General features: G+C 37.5%; 1 protein-coding gene across 3 annotated transcripts in view; it reads right to left on the bottom strand.

The window, feature by feature from the left end:
• Positions 1 to 24023, bottom strand: part of CPEB4 (cytoplasmic polyadenylation element binding protein 4) — a 72471-nt gene that overhangs the window by 5005 nt on the left and 43443 nt on the right. The window contains exons 3-9 of one of the 3 annotated variants that reach the window (XM_070357432.1): positions 23684 to 23734; positions 12272 to 12295; positions 10398 to 10571; positions 5479 to 5568; positions 5000 to 5118; positions 3276 to 3390; positions 1970 to 2151 (exon numbers count right to left, since the gene is read on the bottom strand). In XM_070357432.1, coding sequence (XP_070213533.1) covers positions 1970 to 2151; positions 3276 to 3390; positions 5000 to 5118; positions 5479 to 5568; positions 10398 to 10571; positions 12272 to 12295; positions 23684 to 23734 — 755 coding nt within the window. The remainder of the gene's footprint in view (positions 1 to 1969; positions 2152 to 3275; positions 3391 to 4999; positions 5119 to 5478; positions 5569 to 10397; positions 10572 to 12271; positions 12296 to 23683; positions 23735 to 24023) is intronic. The other 2 variants (XM_014479421.2, XM_070357433.1) reach the window with 2 other exon arrangements.

The raw sequence follows: 24023 nt of genomic DNA, 5'->3' as shown, positions 1-24023 counted from the left end.
CTTTGTCAGGAAGAATGGTTTACTTCAGTCTAAAAGTCAGAGGTAAATTTATAAAACTGGGTCTGTTCCAGTGTTCAATAGGCCGATCTGTCATTTGAGCCTCTCAAGCATTAAAAATAACCTGGCTCTTAATTCTCCAGTGAGAAAAAGAGTTGGTTATTTTTAGTCTTGGAGAGACTCACGATTGAAACTCCCTTACACCAGGCTATCACTACCACTGCTGCCATCCATTTCTGACAAGGAATCCTGATGAAGGCAGACCATGAACAAAAAGAGGAGTGACACAGAAGGCCCGAAGAGCAGATGTAACAAGAAGATTAGGCTTCTGGCCCCGAGGCCATTCCATAACATCTACAGTGTGGCCAAAGAACTGGAGATCCTAGCGGAATACAAATTAAGTCTGAATTTCTAATGGCTAAACTTACAACTCCTAAACTGATGATGGAATGAAGCAATGAGGTGGGAGACACTGTTTACTCAAATGTACATATTTTTTAGTGCAAATAAAAATCAAGGAGGTATGTTAATACATACAGCAACTAATCCTGCCCCCTTCCTCCATGTTTATTAACAGATCTATACCTTTCCCTTTAACATGTTCACAGTATGATGACCACTAGGATGAGAAATTTTCAGCTACCACTTATGTGGAATGTACATGAAATGGATAATAAGCAGTAAACGTAAACCACTGCTGCTGCTGCTGCTGCTGCTGCTAAGTCGCTTCAGTCGTGTCCGACTCTGTGCGACCCTATGGACGGCAGCCCACCAGGCTCCTCTGTCCACAGGATTCTCCAGACAAGAATACTGGAGTGGGTTGCCATTTCCTTCTCCCATGTAAACCACTAGCGACTGACAGTTTTTACGTACTAAATTGAGAAAGTCACAATATGGTCAATCACTAAAGACTTTTGAGCATAGGGCTTTGGAGCGCTGGATATCTCAGTCAGCCCTAACCAAAGTACCAGTCTGGCATGAAATAAGGAGCTGACACCAGAATGAAAATCAACGCACTGCTTTCTTCAAGAAGGTCTTTCTGTGAAAAAGTCTCAAATGAACTAAACACTGTGCTCCCTAGTGCAGTGGATTTTTATCTCAACACAAACTCACAGCAAACCATTTACTGACAAGCAGTCGATTCACAGGCCACACTCCGTCCACCAGAACATAAACCCATGAGTACAGAGACTTCTTACCCTAGGCACTAAAGTATTTGTTGAATGAATGAAACACAAAGCTAAGAAATTTGTGAATGCAAAGAAGACATATAGGGAACACAGAGTCTCAAATACAATACATTAAAAAACAGAAGAGTTCTCTCTGAGGTTTTCTCCAGCTTTCTGATGCAGAGGATAAACACAACAAAGAGGAATTTAAAGTGTGAAAATAATTCTAATGAACTACCACCAAATTTCAGGTGGTAAAAGAGATTACAAATGGAAGAGATTACAAATTACTCCATTCTGAGTTCTTCTAATTAATCTGTTATAATGAAATATTATTTCTTAGACACAGTCCTTGAAGTGAATTATTCAATCATTTGTTACATAGTGAATAGGAAAATAGGGCTTGTTGAGGTATTCTTGATATCCCAGGTTTAAAAAAAAAAAGGTGAGGAGATGTCAAAGGCATTCAAGTCTATATACTTAATATAATGAAGTACAAAGGATCTGTTAAATATTTATTGAGTGACTAACTGAGTAAATGAATGGATGGAGGTGATAGCTTAGGAAAGATTAAGTAGACTCAAGCAAAGTGACTTTAGTATTTTGTTAGGCTACTCAGAACACTAAGAGACGAAAAAAATCCACAGGAAATTCTTAGATACGCTCTAGAACTTGCATCTAGTGGACCCAATGGGCGTAAGTCAGCTGTCACTTCACTGTCATGTAAAATTCACCCATTCCGAGCTTGGCAATGACACGGAGGGCCCTTCTGAGAACTCCCCAGAATGCAGTCCAGGACTTACCCGTTTATCTATCTCTCCATGCTGCAGCTGCACGAAGCGGGCACTGATAGCAGCTATGTAACTCTGTTGATTAGAGAATGCGACTCGCCCAGCTCCTTTGGGGTATTTCAGCTCAGGGTCGGTATCAATCCCAGCATAGCACACACCTCCGTACAGCCGGTCCATTATCATGGCGAGCTCCACTACATATGGAAGGAGTAGAGAGGACATTTGAGACCAGGAAACATCATTTTGCTCACCAAAGGTTTCATCGAAAGAAGCTCATCTATTCATCATTATAGTAATTATTAAAATGAAACTAGTTATTATAATCAGTTGTCCGTTGTGTTCATTTTAATCTACTGTGACTAAGGACAGGGACTCTGCTGAGTGTTTCACATATAATCTAAACAACCGTATGACGTACGTAGTGATTTCCTGGAGAAACTGAGGCACAGAGAGGATGATCAACCTAAGCAAGGTCACGGCAAGTAAAGTGGTTGTGCTGGACTCGGTACCCTGGTCTATCTGCTCCATACCACAATGCCACCGTAAATTTACCAGTTAACAATGTAATGCTTAATAATCATTTAACACTAGAAAGCTAACTGGTAGACTCTCTGGGAGTCCTTTGAGAAGATTTCCATTAAAACCCTTTACCTTTCCCTATAGTCTAGCTATTTGCCAAATTTAAATTTGAAGTAATAAATGAATCTTATTCTCCACGAAATGTTACAACTTTGAAATGGCATTCTTGTTCATTTTATGTTCTTCATCTCTCTGATAATATTAAAACTCATATTATTTGAAGTTAAGGATGAAATTTCTTCTGTGAGTACTGCTCTAAAAACATGATGCACTGCTGAGAACCTTGTTGTAAAGTTCAGTGCTCAGCAAGTAGCTGTTGAGCACATGGGGTCATGGGAACAAACAGTGAACATCTCGATACCTAGCCCATCCCGGAAGGGCTTTCTCTCTTGGATGATGATGAGAGTGATGAGCATGAGCATGACGGGACCCTGCACTAAGCACCGGGCATCTGCTACCTCATTTAATCCTCAGAACAACTCTACATAAAGGACATACTTTTAATTTCATTTGACAGATGAGGAAACTGAGAATTAGAGAAATCAATTTGTCCAAAGTTACTCAGCTGTTAAACTGGAACAGAACACATGAATTCAAGCTAAGACACTTGGAGTCCAGGACTCTCACTATTAAGACATTAACTCAAATGTTTATGGAAAACTTATCCTAAAAAAATCTTTATAAGCTATTTCTTATGCTAAAGGATAAACAGAGTTTTTGTTGCTCTGTTGAATCATACCAGCTCGCAATGGTCGGGGAACACCACCAACAAATATAGTTTTTCGTGGGTCAAGAGGCTGTGAACCATCCATCACGAAGTCACTGTCACTGAGATTCCAAGGTCGAATCTGTACCTAGGGAGCGTGCAAACCAAAGTGTCTCAGTCTCAACACAGGCAATTTATGTGGAAATCAAGTTTACAATTATTACAGAATATTTTACTTTACAAAGCTGTAATTTATATAATTAAAAATCAATAAAACTGGAAAACCAAAGAAGATTTAAAAGCATATCCCAACACTTCATTTACTTTTTAAAAGTAATCTAACCAAGGCTGGAAAGTTCAATTTAATTGCCTATTATAAACCAAACTGCTTAACAGTAATACGACCTTAATTATCTGTAAGTTAATTAACTATTTTACAGCTTATTTGGGCTTCTATCCTACCCAACCCCTCAGCAGCCATATAATTTAAATTTAGCATGGTATTTGATGTTGATTAGTATACAGTGCTAAGAAACTAGGGTTGTGTGTCCAAACCTATGTCCAGGAAATGCAAACTACTCCTGATATTAACAAATCTAGTGCATTGTAAAGCATTTCAAAATAAAAATATGGATACCTACAGTAAATGTTTTATGATAAAACACTTCAGTGTGTCCATTAAAACTAACCAATACTCTGGTTTCTCTTCAGGTCATATAAATCTTTTGCCTTTTTCAACACCAAGAATCAAGTACCTCTATTTAACTGTTTGCATTTATATAACCATTACAAATGCCCACACCAAAGGCTAAGGGGTTAACATCAGGGTATTCTCAACAGGTATACCAACCAGGTCCCAAGGCCCAAAGTTTTCAAAATTAAATACCTATGGGGACCAGCAGGGGACAAAAAAGTCAAATAGAGTCTAGCCACACAGAAAATTGGGGACAACCCCAAGACACCAAGAGGAGCTCCACAAATTACTGCTTGAGCTAAGCCTACTGGAGCCTCCATCCCAAAATGGACCCTACCACTAGGTACTGGTCAAGGGATAAAAGATTGTGGTTTGTCAGATTTGTCAAAATAGGCCAATTGCTATTGCTACTATTCCTAAAGACTGTGTGAGCATGTGCTCAAGTCATATCCAACTCTGTGACCCCATGGACAGTAGGCTGTCAGGCTCCTCTGTCCATGGCATTTTCTAGGCAAGAATACTGGAGTGGGTTGCCATTTCCTCCTCCAGGGGATCTTCCCAAAAGACTAAATTTTATAATAAAAACTCTTTCAAAAAGAAACAACATGTAATGTACATTTACGTATATACATAATTTATTTTATTAATACTTGGCAAGAGTACCATAGGCAGCAAGTTATTTGTATAACATAACTTGCTGCATATGGTACTGGGTAAAATCTTGACCAAAGAGAGGAAGGAGAAAGACAGGTATATTTGTGATTCTGAGTTCTATTATTCAGAGGAAATTCAGCTACTTTATATTTATCAAATGCATACTAGATGACATCTTTTAATAGAAAGATTCACCAATACTTTAGTTAACCAAAAACTCAATGTCAGAATAATGTGCACAAATATATAGAATGTCAAGGTTAGGAAAATGACAACAACAAAACTTTTTCATTTTGATTCTACTTACAAATGTTTCAATTAACAGATACATTAAGATGTCTGTGTATTTTTCGGGAAAAATGAACAGAGGCAAAAATGAGAAGCTATTTTCATACTAGACTGCACTTACTGGCTTGTCCTTGATAGTGGGACTTGATACACACAGGTAGAGTTTTCCATCTTCTTCAATACACGCATCAATGAGAGCCTGAACAGAGCTTTCATCTTGAAATAGCAGGAATGCATAGCCTAATAAAAACAATTTTGAAAGACTTTTATTTTTCCCATTTTTTTCATAATTCTTCAAGTGAAAGGAAGCATAAAAGTAAGGAAAAGGTTAGAAAAAAATTAAACAAATAAACAAAAACCCCTAAAACTTAATCTCACCCAAAGTCTGACAGTATCAACATTAAGTTCAATTTGGTATTATCTTGAAACCTCTTTTAGAGTAAAATCAAATTTGAATTAAAAGTATATATTAAGTAGAAATTTTAAAAACACATTTGGGAAAATGTTAGTTTAGCAACAAACAGTTGTACACTGAAGGCAAACACTTATGAAAAAAATATAAGGATAAACTACACATGTATTTGAATCCTTAGAAATTACCTTTAGGAGGAAAATAGGATTTGCTCTCTGCTTTATGAGGCCAATCCACAATCAAAGGGCCAAAGCGACGAAAACTGGCTGTGATCTCATCTAATGAACAACAAACCAAAAAAGTAGATGTAAATATTCTTATGACCATTTTGGGAAATAGTTTAGAAAAAACAGTCTCAAATCTACTATTTACAAGAACAGTACACCAAGAACCCCTGCATCTCTTCATCTGGATCCCCCCACTGTTAACATCTGTGCATTTGTCTTCCCCCTCTTCCCTTTTCTCCTTCTACTGATGCACGAGTCTACCAACTGGTCTACCATCTTTTTCTGATGTGATGCTCTAGTACCACAAAATACAACTACTGGTACCTGCTCAAAGCAAGGTCACTCCCTTATGTACCAACATACAACTCCCCTCCAATAAGGAAATCAACAGTGATACAACATTCTCCCAATTCACAGACTCCATCCAAATTTTTAACTGTCACAGTAATACTTCTCTTTTCCTTTCTGATCCAGAATCCTATCTAGAACCATGCTACATTTAGATGTCATGTTCTGAGGGTATCTATTTTTTTCAGTTTACAATAGTTCTTCATTCTTTCCTGTCTTTTCTATAACTGATAGCTTCAAAATATACAGGTCATTCCTTCTGTAGGATGGCTCTCAACCTAGGTCTGTACTTGTTTCCTCATGACCTATGTATTCCAACCAGGAATACTATCATAATGATGCTATGTCATCCTGTCCTTTCACAAGATATGTTAATCTTGATCTGCTAGTCGAGTTGATAAGTGTCTGTATTTTTCCACCAAAAGGAAACCATTTCCCTTTGGATATGATCAATATTTTGTGGGGGAATACTGTGTTAACCATCAATATCCTGTTCCCTCATTAGGCCTGGCATTTACTGAAGATTCCTGCCTATATCAACTACCACAATGATAACTGCCAAATGCTGGTTATCTATTTCTATCAACCCTTCTACATTTACTAGTTAGTATAATTCAGTAAGGAAGAGTGTTCCCCTCTCCTCCATTTATTTAGTCATGCATTTATTTATATCAGTGTGGACCTATTTTATTCAATGGACTATAACCTGATTCTGGAGAAGGAAGTGGCACCCCACTCCAGTACTCTTGCCTGGAAAATCCCATGGACAGAGGAGCCTGGTAGGCTACAGTCTATGGCGTCGCGAAGAGTCAGACACGACTGAGCGACTTCACGTTCCCTTTTCACTTTCATGCACTGGAGAAGGAAATGGCAACCCACTCCAGTGTTCTTGCCTGGAGGATCCCAGGGACAGGGGAGCCTGGTGGGCTGCCGTCTATGGGGTTGCACAGAGTTGGACACGACTGACGCGACTCAGAAGCAGCAGCAGCAGAACTTGATTCTCTTTCATTTATTCAGTTTGTCCTCAAAACTGCCCCTGATTCAGCCAGTGGAGGGGTTCCTGTGTCCTTTGACTTACCCCCTCCCCCCATCATTCTTCAAGTGCTTCCATACTATCTGACCCAAGAAGATACCCCAGGCTTTCATCTTGTTCTTTCTCTGGCCTAGCCCCAGAATCAGCCTTTTTCCCCCTCCAAGATATCCTGGTTCCTTTCAGTGACAAAAGATACTTAGAAACTCCGATTTGGGTATTCCCTATAGTCATTGTTAGCGGGTATTTATTATTTCTAAGTCTTCTCAGAGGACAAAGCTAGGAAATACATGAACATACACAGACATATTTATAACTGTTTCTGTATCTGTGTACATTTATAAAAATGAGTTCATATTGGTACTTGTAAGTCCATTCCAACATCTCATGTCATCTTCTAGCCTTTCCCCTTCTCCTGTTTGTAAATTCCCTTCTTACTATGAGAAACCAAGCTCTCACTATCCTCAATTTTTTGCTTCCTTGATCAACGTAGCCCATCTTTCAGCGAGCTGCCCTGGCAGACTCCTCTGCCCTCCACCTCTGCACATAGCCCGTGCTGCCCTGATCTACTGGTCCCACACACACTGCTGCCACGGCCTCGGCACAGGCCCCCTCCACGTGTATGTCTATGACACACCTCCACTTGGCACCCTCTTCCTGCTCACCAACCATCCTCCTTGGACATCAACACCTCTGAGTCTTACAAGGAAGGAAAAGGAAGGGGACATGGGATGGACGGAAGACTTAATCATATTTTACTATTAATGTAAATGACACCAGTCATGCTGTACTATATATGTGGACAATCAATGAACAGACTTTGCTGCTAAGTCACTTCATAGGAAAATAAATTTCCAAGGAACTTCTAAGAAAGAGTAGGTGAGCTGTGCAGAGAAGATCTGGGAGTAGGGTGGGACAGGGGAACAGAGAAGAGAGATGAGAAGCATTTTGAAATTCCAGTCTGCTAGGACTGTCTTCCCCTCCTCCAGATTGTGACGAAGTTGTCTGTATGAACTGCTACAGTGCCTGTGTCTACATTCAGCCCTGTGAGACCACTAAATAAGGGAGTGATATCAGTGTAACCTAGACATACTGGGTTCACAAATGACTCTTTGTAAGCAAGGTGGGCCAGCCTAGTAGGAGAACCATAATCTTCAGCAGAAGGGAAAAAGCCTCCAGCCTATGTGATGTGCAGGCAGGAACCTCCTCAGCTCTATTACAAGAAAATTAAAATGAGCACAGCAAGCAAGGCTCTCTAGTCAGAGGTGTCCCTGCAAGCTTTCAGGGCTAGCTCCCAAGAATTTGCACTCCTCAGGGCCCAGAGGTCCACTTTCATCTGTGTCGTCTCCAAGCTCGGAAGCCAGAATTTCTGCTCTATTGGTTTTGTGCTTTTCAATATTCTTTGAGGCAGCCTCTAGTAGGTCATATAGTAAGCTACTTGCCTAACTGTCCAAGTTATTTTTCAAAGTATTAATTCTCTTTTTGTTAGTGCTTCTGGTACAAAATTCATTAGGTTCTAAGTGATCTGCCTCTAGCCCCATCTGCCCCATAAACTCTGTGATTCTTAGCATATAATTCTACAGAACATAGTATTTTTCATAAATACATATTTCACATTTTAATATAAAGGCCTGTCCACCTAAACTGCTACTGACTTATCGACATATGTGGTATGAGGCTAAAACAGGATGACTAACACAATCCCCATTAATTCTGCTCAGTTTAAACCACTTCCTGTGATGATTTCTTGGTAATTTTCCAAAAAGATATAGGCTATCTGGGCAAGAGGAGAAGTTTATCCTAAGCAACGTCAGATAAAATTCAGTCTTCTTTTTTTTGTATAAAGCATATAGTTTCCTCACTGAAGTCCATCCAGGGCTCAAGTGTTAAGGATTTGACCTCTAAAGGGTCATAAAACCTAGAATCCATTATACTAAGGAAAGTGAGGATTCCAGCTAGAGAATGAGGAGGCTGCATCTGGGAGCTTACTGGACAACACCATGATGAACTGTTTAGCCCCAGATGAACACTCTGAACAGAAGATATGCTTTCTGAGGAGAGAATGGAGACTGAGTCAGCCTGGCCTGAAATCTCAGCACAGCTTCCTCCAGGACACTTTATTAAAGATTAAAAAATAAAATTCTGGTGTTTATTTCAATCTTTAGTTGTTTGGAAGCCATTTTGCCTCAACCTTCCAAAAGACTGAGCATTTTAAGGAAAATGTAGTGTCACAGTAAATTAAATCTCAATCTAAATGGGACATTATTAAACCTCATTATTAGACCTTGTAGGTTTTTAGAGAAAACTTTTCTATCCTCCATAACGTTTCTATTTCCATTCAGGAAACCAAGACAAAATAGATAAGGGAAAAAAGCAAGCAAGGATATATGGTTGCTATATGGTCTGCTACTTTGATTTCTGTCAGGGTCACTTAGACCCACAGTTAAATGAAATACTTCTGGATAACTAGTTCTCTGTCTTTTTGCACGATTGGCTTCTTATTCAGCCATCAGAGCTCAAGTATTACATCTGCAAAGAGGATTTATTTAGCCAACAAATATCACAAGTCTCTCTTTTGAGATTTTGACTATCACATCAATCTGCTTTCTTTTCAGGACTTATTCACTAATATTTTCACACTTATCTCCCTTCGCCCACTAGAATATCAACTCTGTGTGAGCAGGGGCTTTCTTTCACAATCTTATTTACTAAATAATCCTAAGTACAGTGCACAGCATTCAGAAAGCATTTGATGAGTGAAAAAATATTCAGAAAATGACACAATTCTTCAAGATTCCCTACAACTCTAGTTATATTTTTCAAAAATTCAGACTTAATCTAAGATTTTAAACTTTTAAATAATTAACTATACACTATATAGTTCATGGAATTCTCCAGGCCAAACTACTGGAGTAAGTAGCCTTTCCCTTCTCCAGGGGCTCTTCCCAACCCAGGGGTCGAACCCAGGTCTCCTGCATTGCAGGCAGATTCTTTACTAGCTGAGCCACAAGGAAAGCCCAAGAATACTGGAGTGGGTAGCCTAATCCTTTCTCCAGAGGGTCTTCCTGACCCAAAAATTGAACTGGGGTCTCCTGTGTTGCAGGCAGATTCTTTACCAACTGAGCTATGAGGGAAGCAGCAGTCATAAAAGGTAGGAAACAGGAAAATGTATAACTGAATTTAGCCAAGGCAGGACACACAGACAGTGCACTTAGCAGCTGTTTGCCCACAACAGAATCCTAGAGTTTTCCAAATAGGGTTTACGCTCTTTGATTTAGTCCAACCACTTGCCTCAGCTAGTTTCCAAAGTCCTACTCCCCTTCCTTTCGAGAACTGATTTTATACACTGTACTAGGAAGACAGGACAAGGGAACGATGTAATCACAACTGAACACCTGGAGCCAGATAATATTAGTATTATACTAACAGCAACATTACCTATGCATTACCTACTATGTGCCAGTCTGGGCACTGTGCTATGAACAGCTCTTTCTAAACATACCTTCATCGATGTCAGGAGGCAAGCCACCCACAAACACCTTGCGAGAGTATCGCTCCACTCTTTCTCCATTCTGGTGAGTGAAGCAGTGAGGCGAACCCAGACCACTGTGAAGAGGCTGATCCCCACGGCCATCATCCAAGAATCCATCTTCCATTGGAAATAGCGAGGACTGACCTGGAAGAGAAAGCAGGAAGAAAAAAAAAAAAGCTAACAGAAAATGCTCCTTGCCACTGATTATCTTAGACAAGAAACAAGGGAAACAGCAGATCCAGTATCGCTGCTGCTTTTGTATTTCTCACTGAATAATAAATCACTTAGATATGCTCTTGAATTTCCATCACCTTAAGGTCCCAACTGAGTCAGAGAGAAAGTACATGGTTAAATAGAGGGCTGCTCAACCATCCCACTGGGATCCAGAAACTTGAGAGAGGTGAAATGGAAGTACAGTAGAAGAGAGCAGTCTTTTGAAAGGCGTTGGCAGAGACTGCACTGCCTTGGCAGGGCCCCATGGCCACTGGCAATCTAGATACATACACTAAGTATTAAGTTTGACCATCAGATGCTAGATGACTTAAATTTCTTTAAGACATCATACAATATAGCCTGCCCAATTTCCTTTAAGACCGCCCCTAAAATGAACAAGTTGATTTTTAAAGTAAGCACTCATCTTGGTTTACCTTAACTAATGGAAGGTCATGAAAACCCATTTATGCTGTTTCCTAACTTCACTGGCTACTCTGACAGAATTTAAGATTTTTAGGTATGCTGAAGATAAATTTTCTTTTAGTTGAGTAATCATCAGCTGGTAAAGGTAGTATCTAATTCTAAAAACTAGTCATTAAATTTGCTGTTAGAAAATCCTATTATATAGAACATAAAAGCAGAAAAGATCAGAGATGCCAGTTGTGGTTAATATTCTTGCCATACTTACCTGCCAGCAAAATACAAACTTATAAATCATAAGCAAAACAGAGAGCTACAAAGAACTGTAGAATCTCTCAAAAACTGTTTTGCCACTTTTCAGGCTGCCAATTTACTTCTAGGTTCTGCATAAGGAATTTGTTAATGGATCCTGCAGAAATATATCTTAAGTGCTCTTCCTTCACTGAAACATTCCAATGTCTTTCTGTCACACCTGCCTTCCTTAACAGTATATTTATTACGAATTTACCCTATAAAATCACAGTTCAAAAGTTATATAATAAAGATAAAAAATGACTCTAAAATTGGATGTTATTTCTGGATTTTCAAAAGTCACTTTTATTTTAAAGCTACCTTATTTAACTGACTTTCTTATAAAAAGGCAAAACTAATACAGGAGGCAAAAATAAAGTTTATTCACGTACCTCTAAGAAATGATTCTTCAAAAAATTCTCTAAAATGTCTAGAGCTTTCCCCCCTAATGTTTGAAATTTATAGGATTAGGTGTCTACTTAATCTAATTTTAAACAAAACACAGAACTATGCTTAGTAATAAATAAATAAATTAAAAAATCTGAAAGTTGATATAAGGTATTCAAGCATAACTTGTACCTCCAATATAATCAGGTGTTTTGAGACTAGTTATACCATATTTTCCTTTTTAAATATTCTTAATTTTATTCTAAGATATTCCTTTCAGAAAGGAAAACAGAGAAACAAATCTTCAGATATAAATGAGTTTGAAATTATTTCAATTCAAATCCAAATCCTACCATTCCAACTCCCTCAAATTAGAATGTCTATGATGCTAACTATAACACATAAAGTATATATCGATCACAGCTACATATCACTCCCCCTCCCCGCTTCCCAATAAGGGTTAGAAATTGAGCAAACTTGGGTCCTCTCCAAATACAACTGATACATTCAAAAGTTAGAAATAATAATGTTACCTCTCCTCCGCCCATATGTCCTTGCTGCATGTCAAATGAGAAAACAAAAAAACAAAAAAAAAACCTTTCAAACATTGTCAAAAGAATCAACTGTGATTTCATCTACCAGCTTAAGAAACTGAAAAAACAAAACAAAACAAAAAAACAAAAAAACTGGCTATATTCCTTGTTTCCTGGTAAATATCTCAAAAAAATATGGAATTTTGATGCCGAGAGGTCAATGCATTCTTTAAGTTCTTCAAGGACACTGTAAAAATCTATCGAGCATTACTTGTATTAAGGGGAAGCCTTCTGCTGTAACTGTCACCCAAGGTCCAAACTAGTATGAAACTAAAGGAGTATATAACATAGTTTAAATCAAGTTCCACCATATTGATCTTAATTTCTCTCAGAATTTCCTGCTAACTAGCCATTTAATTCGTGACTTTTTTTTTTTATCACGACAGGATAAACAGCAATTCTGTACTATTTCTCAATTATTCCCTAATGAAGAAACTTATAACAAATGAAATCTTTAGGCAATTTATAAACTTCCTTTTAGCCAGTTTCTTGTCCCTAATTAAATCTTCCACCATGGCCCAGAAGTTGAAAAGTATTAAAAAGTTTGGCATTTTATCATGAAGTAGATTCCAACTAAGAAGAGAAGAAAAAGAATACAAAATAATATAGACATATGACTATAAGTATATATCTGAATACTTGGAAAATGGCAGCATAAATTTCAAATCAGGAAACTTGAGAAAATGTTTTCCTCAAATGAACTGAACTTGTATGTGTAGTTACTCTTAATTCCATTCAACATACACTTCCTGAATGCGTGACCTTGCTAAGCACTATAACACACTGCTCTGACTGCAGGGAACTTATAGGCTATTCAGCCAGATAAGCAAATAATGATAATCTGACTATTACAGCAATAAGCCTGTTAAGTGTTAGGTGCAATGGGAGCAGAGGAGGAGGAGAAACTGGTTCTGATTAAAGAGTCAGAGAGGAGTGGGTATGGCTCTGAGATAGATCTTAAAGGTAAAATAGAGAAAAGGCACTGCAGACCTGGCAATGGCACTTAGGGGTGCTATAATACTCAGGGAAAGATGCCCAGAACAGAAGCATATGGAACAAGTGAGGTCTTGGCTAGAGAGAAAATTTAAACAGGAAGCTGGGATAGGTTTTCCAGTTAGAAACTGTTTAAGAGATCATTATATAAACTGGTCAAGGTTTTCACTCTTAGCTCTCTAGATAAATGCTAAGTACAACTCAGTTATAACTGAGTTACAAATATAACTTAGAAGTACCATGTGCCTATTTTCCAAAATGAAATCATGTCTCATACTAAAATAATTTCTAACATTATTAGATAATATTGAATTTTACCAAAGTACTTGGACAAATGGATTAAAACCAATAAAATCTCCCTCTGCAGTTAGGTTTTTCACTTTAGTAATTCTTAAATTTGGGGTGAGGGTGGAGGTATTTTCTTCCTTAGTGAACTTGACAGAGGTTAGGAAGAGAAAGATATCACAGAAGTAGATGTTTGTTTAAGAATATTCTATTCATATGACTACTTCAAAGACAATGGAGTTTGGGGAAACGAATGATTTGAAAATCTTGGTTCTGTCAATCTTAAAAAGTTGATTGATACTGCTTGGATTTCTGAGAAAACGGTTATTTGAAAAAGAGTAGGCATTTAGAAGCTACAAAATGAACATTAAAAATTCTCACGGGCATGTTGCGTGCTAAGTTGTTTCAGTTGAATCCAACATTTTGGAACCGCGTGGACTGTAGCCCACCAGACTCCTCTGTCCATGGGATTTTCCAGGCAGGAATACTGGAGTGGGTTGCCATTTCCTTCTCCAGGGGATCTTCCTGACCCAGGGACCGAACCCATGTCTCTTACGTCTCCTGCATTGACAGGCGGGTTCCTTACCACTGGCCCCACCTGGGAAGTCCAAATAGTTTTCACTATTTCAAAAGTAAGTTTCAAGAACAGTAAAGCCTATACATCAAAAGCAAAAATTGAAGAATCTTAAAGTCTTCAAATGTATACTTTCAAACTTTCATTCTATACTACAAAATTAAGCTGGTTAACACAAAAGAATTCACTATTAAATTCAGAGATTAAATGCCAAAAACTATTTAGAAACATTTTCCCACATTTAGGATACAGGCATATAATGCTTAAAGCAACAAAAACTGCCCAATTAAATAAGCAAATCAATATAAACTAGTACCAAAAAATAAAAACAATGACATTCTGGAGCAAAGAAAATAAGAATGCTTAAATTTTTTATTTCCAATGATATACATTATTTTAATATATATTTGGATGTATGATATATATATATATATATTTGTGTACTTTCCTATATGTATATATAGGAAATCATAAGCGTATACTTCAATGAACTTTCCATAACATAAACACACCTATGTAACCAGAACTCAGGTACGAAAGGAACGGTAAGTGATGCCACTTCCTCTATGTATGAAAGAGGTACTAAAGCATTGTTTTCTCACTAGTTTCAAATTACACTTGGTGCAAACAGTATTATGATGAAATGCTTGTAACACATATCTTCATCAGTTTCCTGAGGAAAATGTCAGACAGATTTCCAATCTCAAGACTATCAAGCATTGCACATTATTTGACACTTTACAAACACTAGAGGTAGTGGCAGTTTAAAAAATCACTTAAATAGAACAGTCTTTTGGACTCTGTAGGAGAGGGAGAGGGTGGGATGATTTGAGAGAATGGCATTGAAACATGTATAATATCATATAAGAAACGAATCACCAGTCTAGGTTCGATGCAGGATACAGGATGCTTGGGGCTGGTGCACTTGGATGACCGAGAGGGATGGTACGGGGAGGGAGGTGGGAGGAGGGTTCAGGATGGGGAACACGTGTACACCTGTGGCGGATTCATGTTGATGTATGGCAAAACCAATACAATATTGTAAAGTAATTAGCCTCCAATTAAAATAAATAAATTTAAATTAAAAAAAACAATGTTTAAAGAAACCTGTATTTTGGAAAACTTCTAGCTAAGTCAGCAGAAATAAACTCTGCTTAGAATTTTCCTGTAATTACCAAAGAATATGCACTGTTAAGACTTCCTGACAGCTCAGCTAGTAAAAAATCCACCAGCAATGCAGGAGACCCAGGTTCGATCCCTGCGTTTGGAAGATCCCCTGGAGAAGGGAAAGGCTACCCACTCCAGTATTCTGGTCTGGAGAATCCCATGGAAAGAGAAGCCTGGCGATCTACAATCCATGGGGTCCAAAAGAGCTGGACACGACTGAGTGACTAGGCACAGCACAGCACATACACTGTGAGTTTTTAAAAGATCTATATTAGTATTGAATAAAAACCCTCTGGTTCCCATGAGAGTTAAGGTGAATACTATTTATATGTTTATCATTTATATTACTTGGTTTGATCTATATAATTTGGTGTTCAGTACTAAAATAATTCAAGAATGTTCTAAATGGGCTGGAAACATTATAGCTATAAATTTTTATAACTTTTGGGTGAATATTGCTATTAGATGTATTGATAAATACATTATTTCCAAAATATCTTTACAAGATTGCTTACAAATGCCCTATATTCATCAGTAAATTTTCTCTAGTAAAATATTTCAGTAGTCTGGCATTCTAGACTTGCAAAAATGTACAGAAAGACTCTTATGAGGTCTTTTTCAACACACATTTACTTATATATATATATATATATATAAAATAAAAAATGAAAATATTTATCTCTTAAAAAGTATCTTTTTCTTATTTGGTTGTAACATTTGTTAGAAAAGGAACAAATTAGATATAATAGTGGTATATTTACAAAATATATCACAAAAAATAGTTATTTTAAAAATACGGTACATATTCATGTGCTGATACTAAACATCTCTAAAATGTAGCTTGCATGAGGTACCTAAGTGTATATTGTATGATTCTTATTGTGTGAACTTAACAATAAAGGAAATAGAAATAGATACATGGGAATGTACTCAAATATTTTTTCTAGAAACCACCACAAGAACCTTTGGGGACAGGAACTAGAATGATAAAAGAAAAACTGATTCCACTTCTTATTTTATCCTTTTCTGTTGTATTCAAATTTACAATCTTATGTGCACTGAATTACCATATTTGTTAATGGATCCTTTTGAGTTTTCTTCTTGGTACTTATATTAAAAACAAGACTTAAACAGACATTTCTCCAAATTAGACATACAGATGGCTAATAAACATATGAAGAGATGGTCAACATCACTACTTCAACGCAAATTAAAACTACAGTGAGGTATCTCCTTCACCCCAGACAGGATGGCCATAATCAAAAAATCTACAAACAAGTGCTGGAGAGGGTGTGAAGAAAAGGGAACCCGCCTACACTGCTGGTAGAAATGTAAATTGATACAGCCACTATGCAAAACAGTATGGAAATTCCTTAAAAAACTAGGAATAAAACCACCATATCACCCAGCAATACCACTTCTAGGTATATGCCCTGAAGAAATCAAAACTGAAAAAGACACATGTACCCCAATGTTCACTGCAGCACTATTTACAATAGCCAAGACATAGAAGCAACCTAGATGTCCATCAACAAATGAATAGATAAAGAAATTCTGGTACATATACACAATATAATACTGCTCAGCCATCAAAACGAATACATTTGAGTCAGTTGTAATGAAGTGGATGAGCCTAGAGCCTATCATACAGAGTAAAGTAGTCAGAAAGAGAAAAACAAATATTGTATATTAACACATATACATGGAATCTAGAAGGATGGTACTAATGAATCTGTTTGCAGAGCAGCAATGGAGACACAGACATAGTGAAGAGACTTATGGACAAGGGTGGAGGAGAAGAGGGAGAGGGTGAGATGAATAGAAAGAGTACCATGGATGCATATACACCAACATATGTAAACATACAGCCAATGAGAATTTGCTGTATGGCTCAGGGGACTCACACGGGGGCTCTGTAGTAACCTAGAGGGGTGGGCATGGGTGGAAGCTGGGAGGGAGATTCAAGAGGGAGGGCACATATGTACACTATGGTTAATTCATGTTGATACATGACAGAAATCAAACCAATACTGCAAACCAAACATCAAGTAAAAATAAATAATTAAAAAAAAACAAATGATATATTAAAAGCATCCTTTCCTACATCTAATTCTGTAAATAGGACTTTAATAAAAAGGAAAGAATTTGAGCCAGTTGAACTGAGGTAACTGAACCTAGAGCCTGTTACACAGAGTGAAGTAAAAACAAATACCGTGTATTAATGCACATTTATGGAGTCTACAAATATGTTACTGATGAATCTATCTGCAGGGCAGGATAGAGACACAGATGTAGAGAACAGACTTGCGGACACAGCAGGGGAAGGAGAGGGCAGGACGAATTGAGAGTAGCATTGAAAGCGCACACATTACCATGTGTAAAACAGAGAGCTGGTGGGGAGCTGCTGATGCAGCACAGGCGCTCAGCTCAGTGCCCTGTGATGGCCTAGGTGGGTGGGATGGAATGCTGGTGGGGGCAGGCTCAAGACAGAGGAGATGTGTGCATACTTACGGCTGGCTGACGTTGTATGGCAGAAACCAACACAACATTGTAAAGCAATTTTCCTCCAATTAAAAATAAATTTAAAAAAAAGAATAGGACTTTAGGCTGTAAAGAATAAAATACGACTAGCTTTTGGTGGGCAGTGAAAGACCTGTGCTACTTATGCGGCCTCAGGCTGGTCTACCTCCATCTACCTCTCTCTGCCCGCTGTGAGAAGGCGGACAGCAGTGCTACTTGGAAAAACAAGGGGAGGTGGGTCGGATTCGAAGATGTTATCAACTAACTTGTTTTTCCAGTAGGACCAAAAAAAAAAAAAAAAGAGTATGGGGGAGAATCAGTCAGATTAGTAAGCCAGTTAAAGACAGAAATCAAAGACTGGATGCTGAGTCCATCTGTAAACAAGAGAATAAAGGTGCCAGAACCAAAAAGCAGACAATCATCACAAAGGCCAAAGTATATAATCCAACAAAGACGCAAAGAATCATTTCAAACGATTTTATAGATCATCCCCTAATTTCTTAATGGGTTCACTGTCACAAAATTATTTTAGATATATGCTTTATGGGCTTCCCTGGTAGCTCAGCTGGTAAAGAATCCGCCTGCAATTCCAGAGACCCCAGTTCGATTCCTGGGTCGGGAAGATCCCCTGGAGAAGGAATAGGCTACCCACTCCAGTATTCTTGGGCTTCAGTAGTGGCTCAGCTGGTAACGAATCCACCTGCAATGCAGGAGACCTGGGTTCGATCCCTGGGTTGGGAAGATCCCCTGGAGAAGGGAACGGCTACCCACTCCAGTATTCTGGCCTGGAGAATTTCATGGACTATACAGTCTATGGGGTCGCAAAGAGTCGGACACAACTGAGCAACTTTCACTTTCATACGATTTATAGAATTTCCTATGTCACATTGGCTTGTGTTTATACTAGCTTGCTATACTAATTCAAAGAATGTTGACAAGATATAATACAGATATGAGAGGATTGTTTAAATTGCCTTACAGAAGGGCAGAGATTGAATGTAATTCAGTTTCTGTATTTCACAAACCCTGTTTATTATTTATAAAAATGCAAAAATGAATAACAAAAGATACCACACATATATATGATGGTCTGACAGGTGCTCAGTAAATAATAATTTTCTTCCTTCCTCAAAAGTAACCTCATATGTATATATTCTTAGGCTGATCTTCAACAGTTACTTTCAGCTCTTCATTACTACTCCCAGGATAACAACTGTAGACCACTTTATAGAGTTTACAATAGGTTTTCATATTGTCTTTTTCATGAAAGGATCTTTCAACATGCTCTTTCCTGTAGCAACTATGAACCATATTACATACATTTTCAGCAAGTGACTATAATCTACATTTCTCCTGGGTAAATTATGCCCTCCCTTTTCATAGATTTCTGTCCCCTACCCTCCTTAAGCAAACAATCTTCTCCCTTTAAAAGAACTATAATTAAGAGGTATTTTTCTATGCTAACTTTTAAAAGATTTCTTACTAATCTCTTCTGAGACAAACAAGTACTTTAGCTAATGCTTCTATATGAGAGACATCCACAGAGGAAAGGAAATACATAGATACATGCATCTGTTCAAAACAAGTACTTTTTGAACTAAATACCAAACTAAATACTAAAGCTGTAAAGTGGGAGGTTGAAGAAAAAAGTACCACACACAAGCACTTTTATACAGAGGTGGTGGTAGTGGTTAAATGTTAGTTTTCTTGGATAAAATAAAATTTCAAGTTGGATAAAAGGAAAACTAATCATTCAATCTAATATCTAGCTCAGAGCTAAACCAAAACACACCAGAGAAATATGAGATGAATCGGCCTATGCTTAGCACTGCTTTCTGACTTAGCTGAGAAACTGTTTTAGGGTTGCTTTTCATAACTATAAAATGGATATTCTAACTATATTCCTACTACATAAGATTAACTAGGAAATGGTTATCTGTTAAGGGATGAATAGTGTTTCCTCCTCAAAATCCATATGCTAAAGTCCTGATCCTCAGAACCTCAGAATGTGGCTATTTGAAACAGGGGCTTTAAAGAGGTGGTTAAAGTTAAAAGAGGTCACCAGGCTGGCCGGGATCCAATATGACCAGTGTCCTTATAAGAGATTAGGACACAGACTTTCACAGAGGGGAAAACCATGTAAAGACAAGGAAAAGACAGCTCTCTACAAGCCAAGGAGGGGAGCCTCAGAAGAAACCAACCTTGCTCACCCTTTGATGTCAGACTTCAAGCTTCGAAGACTAGAAATAAATTTCAGTTTAAGCCATCCAGTCAGTGGTACCTGTTATGGCAGTCCTAGAGAACTAATTACAATATCCAAAATGTAGCCAGAAAGTTGCTTTGTTTTTTTAGTACATTTAAAATCCAAGAATCTCCCCCTAAGGATTCCCCTCAAAAAAAAATCTCTACAACTAGTAATACAACAATAGTAATTCCCTAGAATACACAATTAATATTGTTGAATTATACTGGCAATGTCTTTTAAAAGTCTTGAATGGTAATATGAAGGTAACTGCAATCTGAAAACTGATGATTGAGTATAGCCAGGGGAAAAAAGAAAGCAATCTGATCTGCTGGGTAAGCGAGCCCTTTTTTATCTTTGTACATGTAAATGCTGATATTATTCCAATATAACTGCTGAAGCTAGTAGACTAAGTATTTAGAATCTTTTCCTTTTTATTTATTTAGAATTTAAACCGCACTTCTTCCCCCAAACCTCTGATTGCTTGAAAATTTCAAAACAAGTTATACAATAAAAGTCACATTGAAATTCAAAAGTACATTTAAGAGAGGAAACAATTCTTTCATATTTTTATTCAAATAAAGCAAGAAATGGTTCTCAATTCAACAGAGGCTTGGAAGAAAAAGCTCTGAAAGTTATTAATTGAAGCAAAGTAAAGTAGCTATATAATCACCTTTCTAAAGGTTTTTAAAAGCCTGAATAGACTACTTGTGATGGACAGAAAAGAACAGCTCCTGCTGGTTCATTTAAGTTTCAACGTTGAATAATGAATACAAAACAACACAACATATTAGGCTTATTTTCAGCTTTAAGAAAAGGCTGAATGGATGTAAGATGTAAAGAGACTGCATTTAAAAGTAAATAAATTAAGTTTCAGGCTATCTATCCTAATAAGAGACAAATAAAGCATGTTCAATATTAGATAATTTTTTCAACTAATCATAATCTCTTGGTTTGTGTTTCTTTTTCCCCTTACAAATCTTTAGCACTAATATTCCCATAATGATCTTCTAATTAATTTAGTTTGACTACATGCCAGGTGCTATGCTAAATTATTTTACATGTACTCAATCTCCACCACAATCCTACAAGATGGGTATCATTTGTGATTTTTGAGTTTCTCTTCATTAAACACAAGTAATGCATTAAACTAGCTCTGCAATACAGGAGCCCCCAAAACCTGAGCTATAGTGAGAACAAAGTGCTACTAAGAATTATCATACGAATGCGACCACTTTATCTATAGAAGCAATCCACCATGGAAGATGTTTCAAAAATTTGACTGAAGAGAATGGGCAATTTATTACTGTGGTTTAGTTGCCCAGTCATATCCAACTCTTCTGCAACCCTGCCAGGTTCCTCTGACCGTGGGACTTCCCAAGCAAGAATACTGGAGTAGGTTGCCACTTCCTTCTCCAGGGGATCTTCCCGACCCAGGGATCAAACTCGAGTCTCCTGCATGCCTAAATCAAGGTGACTCAAGAACTGTCTTAACATCCCTCCACCTCCACCCTGCATTAATTTCAAGATTTTTAAACAACCTTCTATAATCTGGACTCTGCTGTCAGAGAGGGAATGGGTCTATCAGTAAACTCCAGTATCTAGAGATACTGGAAGCATTGCCAGATCATGAATGTATAAATTGGCATCCATACAAGTCAGCTTGTTATTAAGAACTAACACTTGCTCATACTGACAAAATCAAGTTCTGGGACCCTGCAAAGCTGAATACTGGATCCGAGACCATGGCAGCCACAGCCCCATACTCTGGGTCTTGCCTGAGGAGGCAGCAAGTTTCCCCTCTTTGACATCTCTTTGTTCTTTATCTTCCTATCTTTCAGTTTGAGCTAGTGCTAACCTCAGTCCGTTTACTTCTAGAATAAAATCTCCATGTATACAACAGTAAAAACCATCTAGTCTACTTCTAGAGGGTGTGGGCAGTAAAATTCAAAACATAAATATTTATTTTTCCTTTGCCAAGTGAGGGTCATTAAAAAATAATCTAATCTTGAAAGAAAGGATATTAAGGGGGGTGGGGGGTATAAAAGGAAAAAAATCTTATACTAGACTCTAAAAAATTAAGTGAATTTGGCTTCAAGGAAAACCCACCAGAGAATGTTTCTTTTTCTCAACTCAACAAAGATACCCCAGGGGCAAGTGACCTATTAATAATTTAGCAGGAATGAAACAATTGGGAGAACGAAGAGTTGATCCCTTTGCCTAGGACAGAACAACAGTATCTCAGATCTTGGTTGCCTGCAATTTCTAGCACCTGCCTCTGGAACTCATTCCACAGGAGAAGATGAAACCACACTACGAGGGCACCTCTTACATTACTCCGCCTTATCCTGACGCCACTCACCAGCTTTGGATTTCAGTCTATACACATTTATGCTAAAATACTGTATTTTGGCATTATTTCTGGCACTGTAGCATGTAAAGACCAAAGACTGATGAACAAGGGAGGTTTTTACAAGCCACATGGTCTCCAGAGGATTTAATGCATGCAGCAACTCTCATAAATCAAATCTCCTTCTAACTTTTCTTGGCTCTATAATCCTATAGTCTACAGAACACTGATTTTTAAACACTACAGAAAAAGAAATCCAGTTAAAAAAGTAAGTTTCAACTCCTCATTCATACTAGACCATGGACAAGGAGGAGGATTTTTTTTTTTTAGTTTTGCTTTGTTTAGGGAATGTGGAGAATATGGTTATTTGGTCAAGAATATTTCATAGAAGTGGTGGGACTTAAAATGAGTTTTAGCAACTCATTTAGCAACTCATTCATAGTGATGGCACTATGAATAACAAATTTGAAATCCATATACAATAGGAAAAGAGTGAAAAAGAAGTAAACAAGACTTCTGTATCCCACCCAATTAAACTATTGTCTTATAAAAAAGACTTTTTAAAAATTCTTTAATTCCTTTAATTCTTTAATTCCTTCTGTGAGTAGATGGCCCCTCCTTCCTTAATAAATATAGTCTGCTTCAGAATACACATATAAAAAGAGAACAGCTCAGTGGTAATATTTAGAATAGGCAAGGAGAATTTACTGAAGGCACTGCAAAGGCTAATAAAACTTCATTTTTCTTGTTGTCATTAGATAGCAAATAGTGAATGACCTTGTCCTTTGCAAAGTCAAGCCCTGTGGTCTTAGGCTGTTTTTTCTGATTTTAGATCTCTGATTACCTTCCCTTTCCTTTTCCAACTACACAGAAATGGTTTTCGTGTTGACATTTCAAAGGTCACGCTACAGAAGCAAACACTTGAATTAAGCCATTCTTTATGTGTCGTTATGGGATCCTCATTTATTTTCATTGTCACCAGTTTTAAGACAGCAAATTAGTTGGCTCTCATAGTTTAAAAAAAGTTTCTGCTCTAATTTGGAGGAACAGTAATTATTCACAAAATATCTGACAGATTAATAGCAACTTGCAGTTATCACTGCAGAGCAAACTAATGTCGTTTCTCCACCTGCTGAAGCACAGCTACTACATTTTCTAACCAGTACTAACTTGTTTCAATTCTCTGAATTTCACTAGGGTGAATCAATTATTATCACTTACCATTAATAAGCAGAGAGCTATCGGATCCTGGATATGAATAGTTTAGACGACCTAAGGGTAGAAGAAGGCCGTTACTATACTTTATTCATAGATGATTTAAATGTATTCAACAACAAAGCTGAATTAATTGCTTAATAGGTATTTTAAAAACCATATTATGGGAATAAAACTTAGCTGTGCTAATAAACACAAAGAGTTAGAGGACATATCAAACAGCATGTTCACAAACATTAAAAAAGGGAAAGCCTGAAAGTGGGAAAATAAAATATCCCTTATATTTCACTATTCAGTTATTCTAATTTCCAAATCCCCATCCAAAGTAATCTTTACACCATTATGT

Source organism: Bos mutus, chromosome 20 (assembly GCF_027580195.1).
Source record: "Bos mutus isolate GX-2022 chromosome 20, NWIPB_WYAK_1.1, whole genome shotgun sequence".
Classification (NCBI taxonomy): Eukaryota; Metazoa; Chordata; class Mammalia; order Artiodactyla; family Bovidae; genus Bos; species Bos mutus.
Note: the sequence above shows the minus strand (reverse complement) of the source record. Positions and strands in the feature narration are given on the sequence as shown.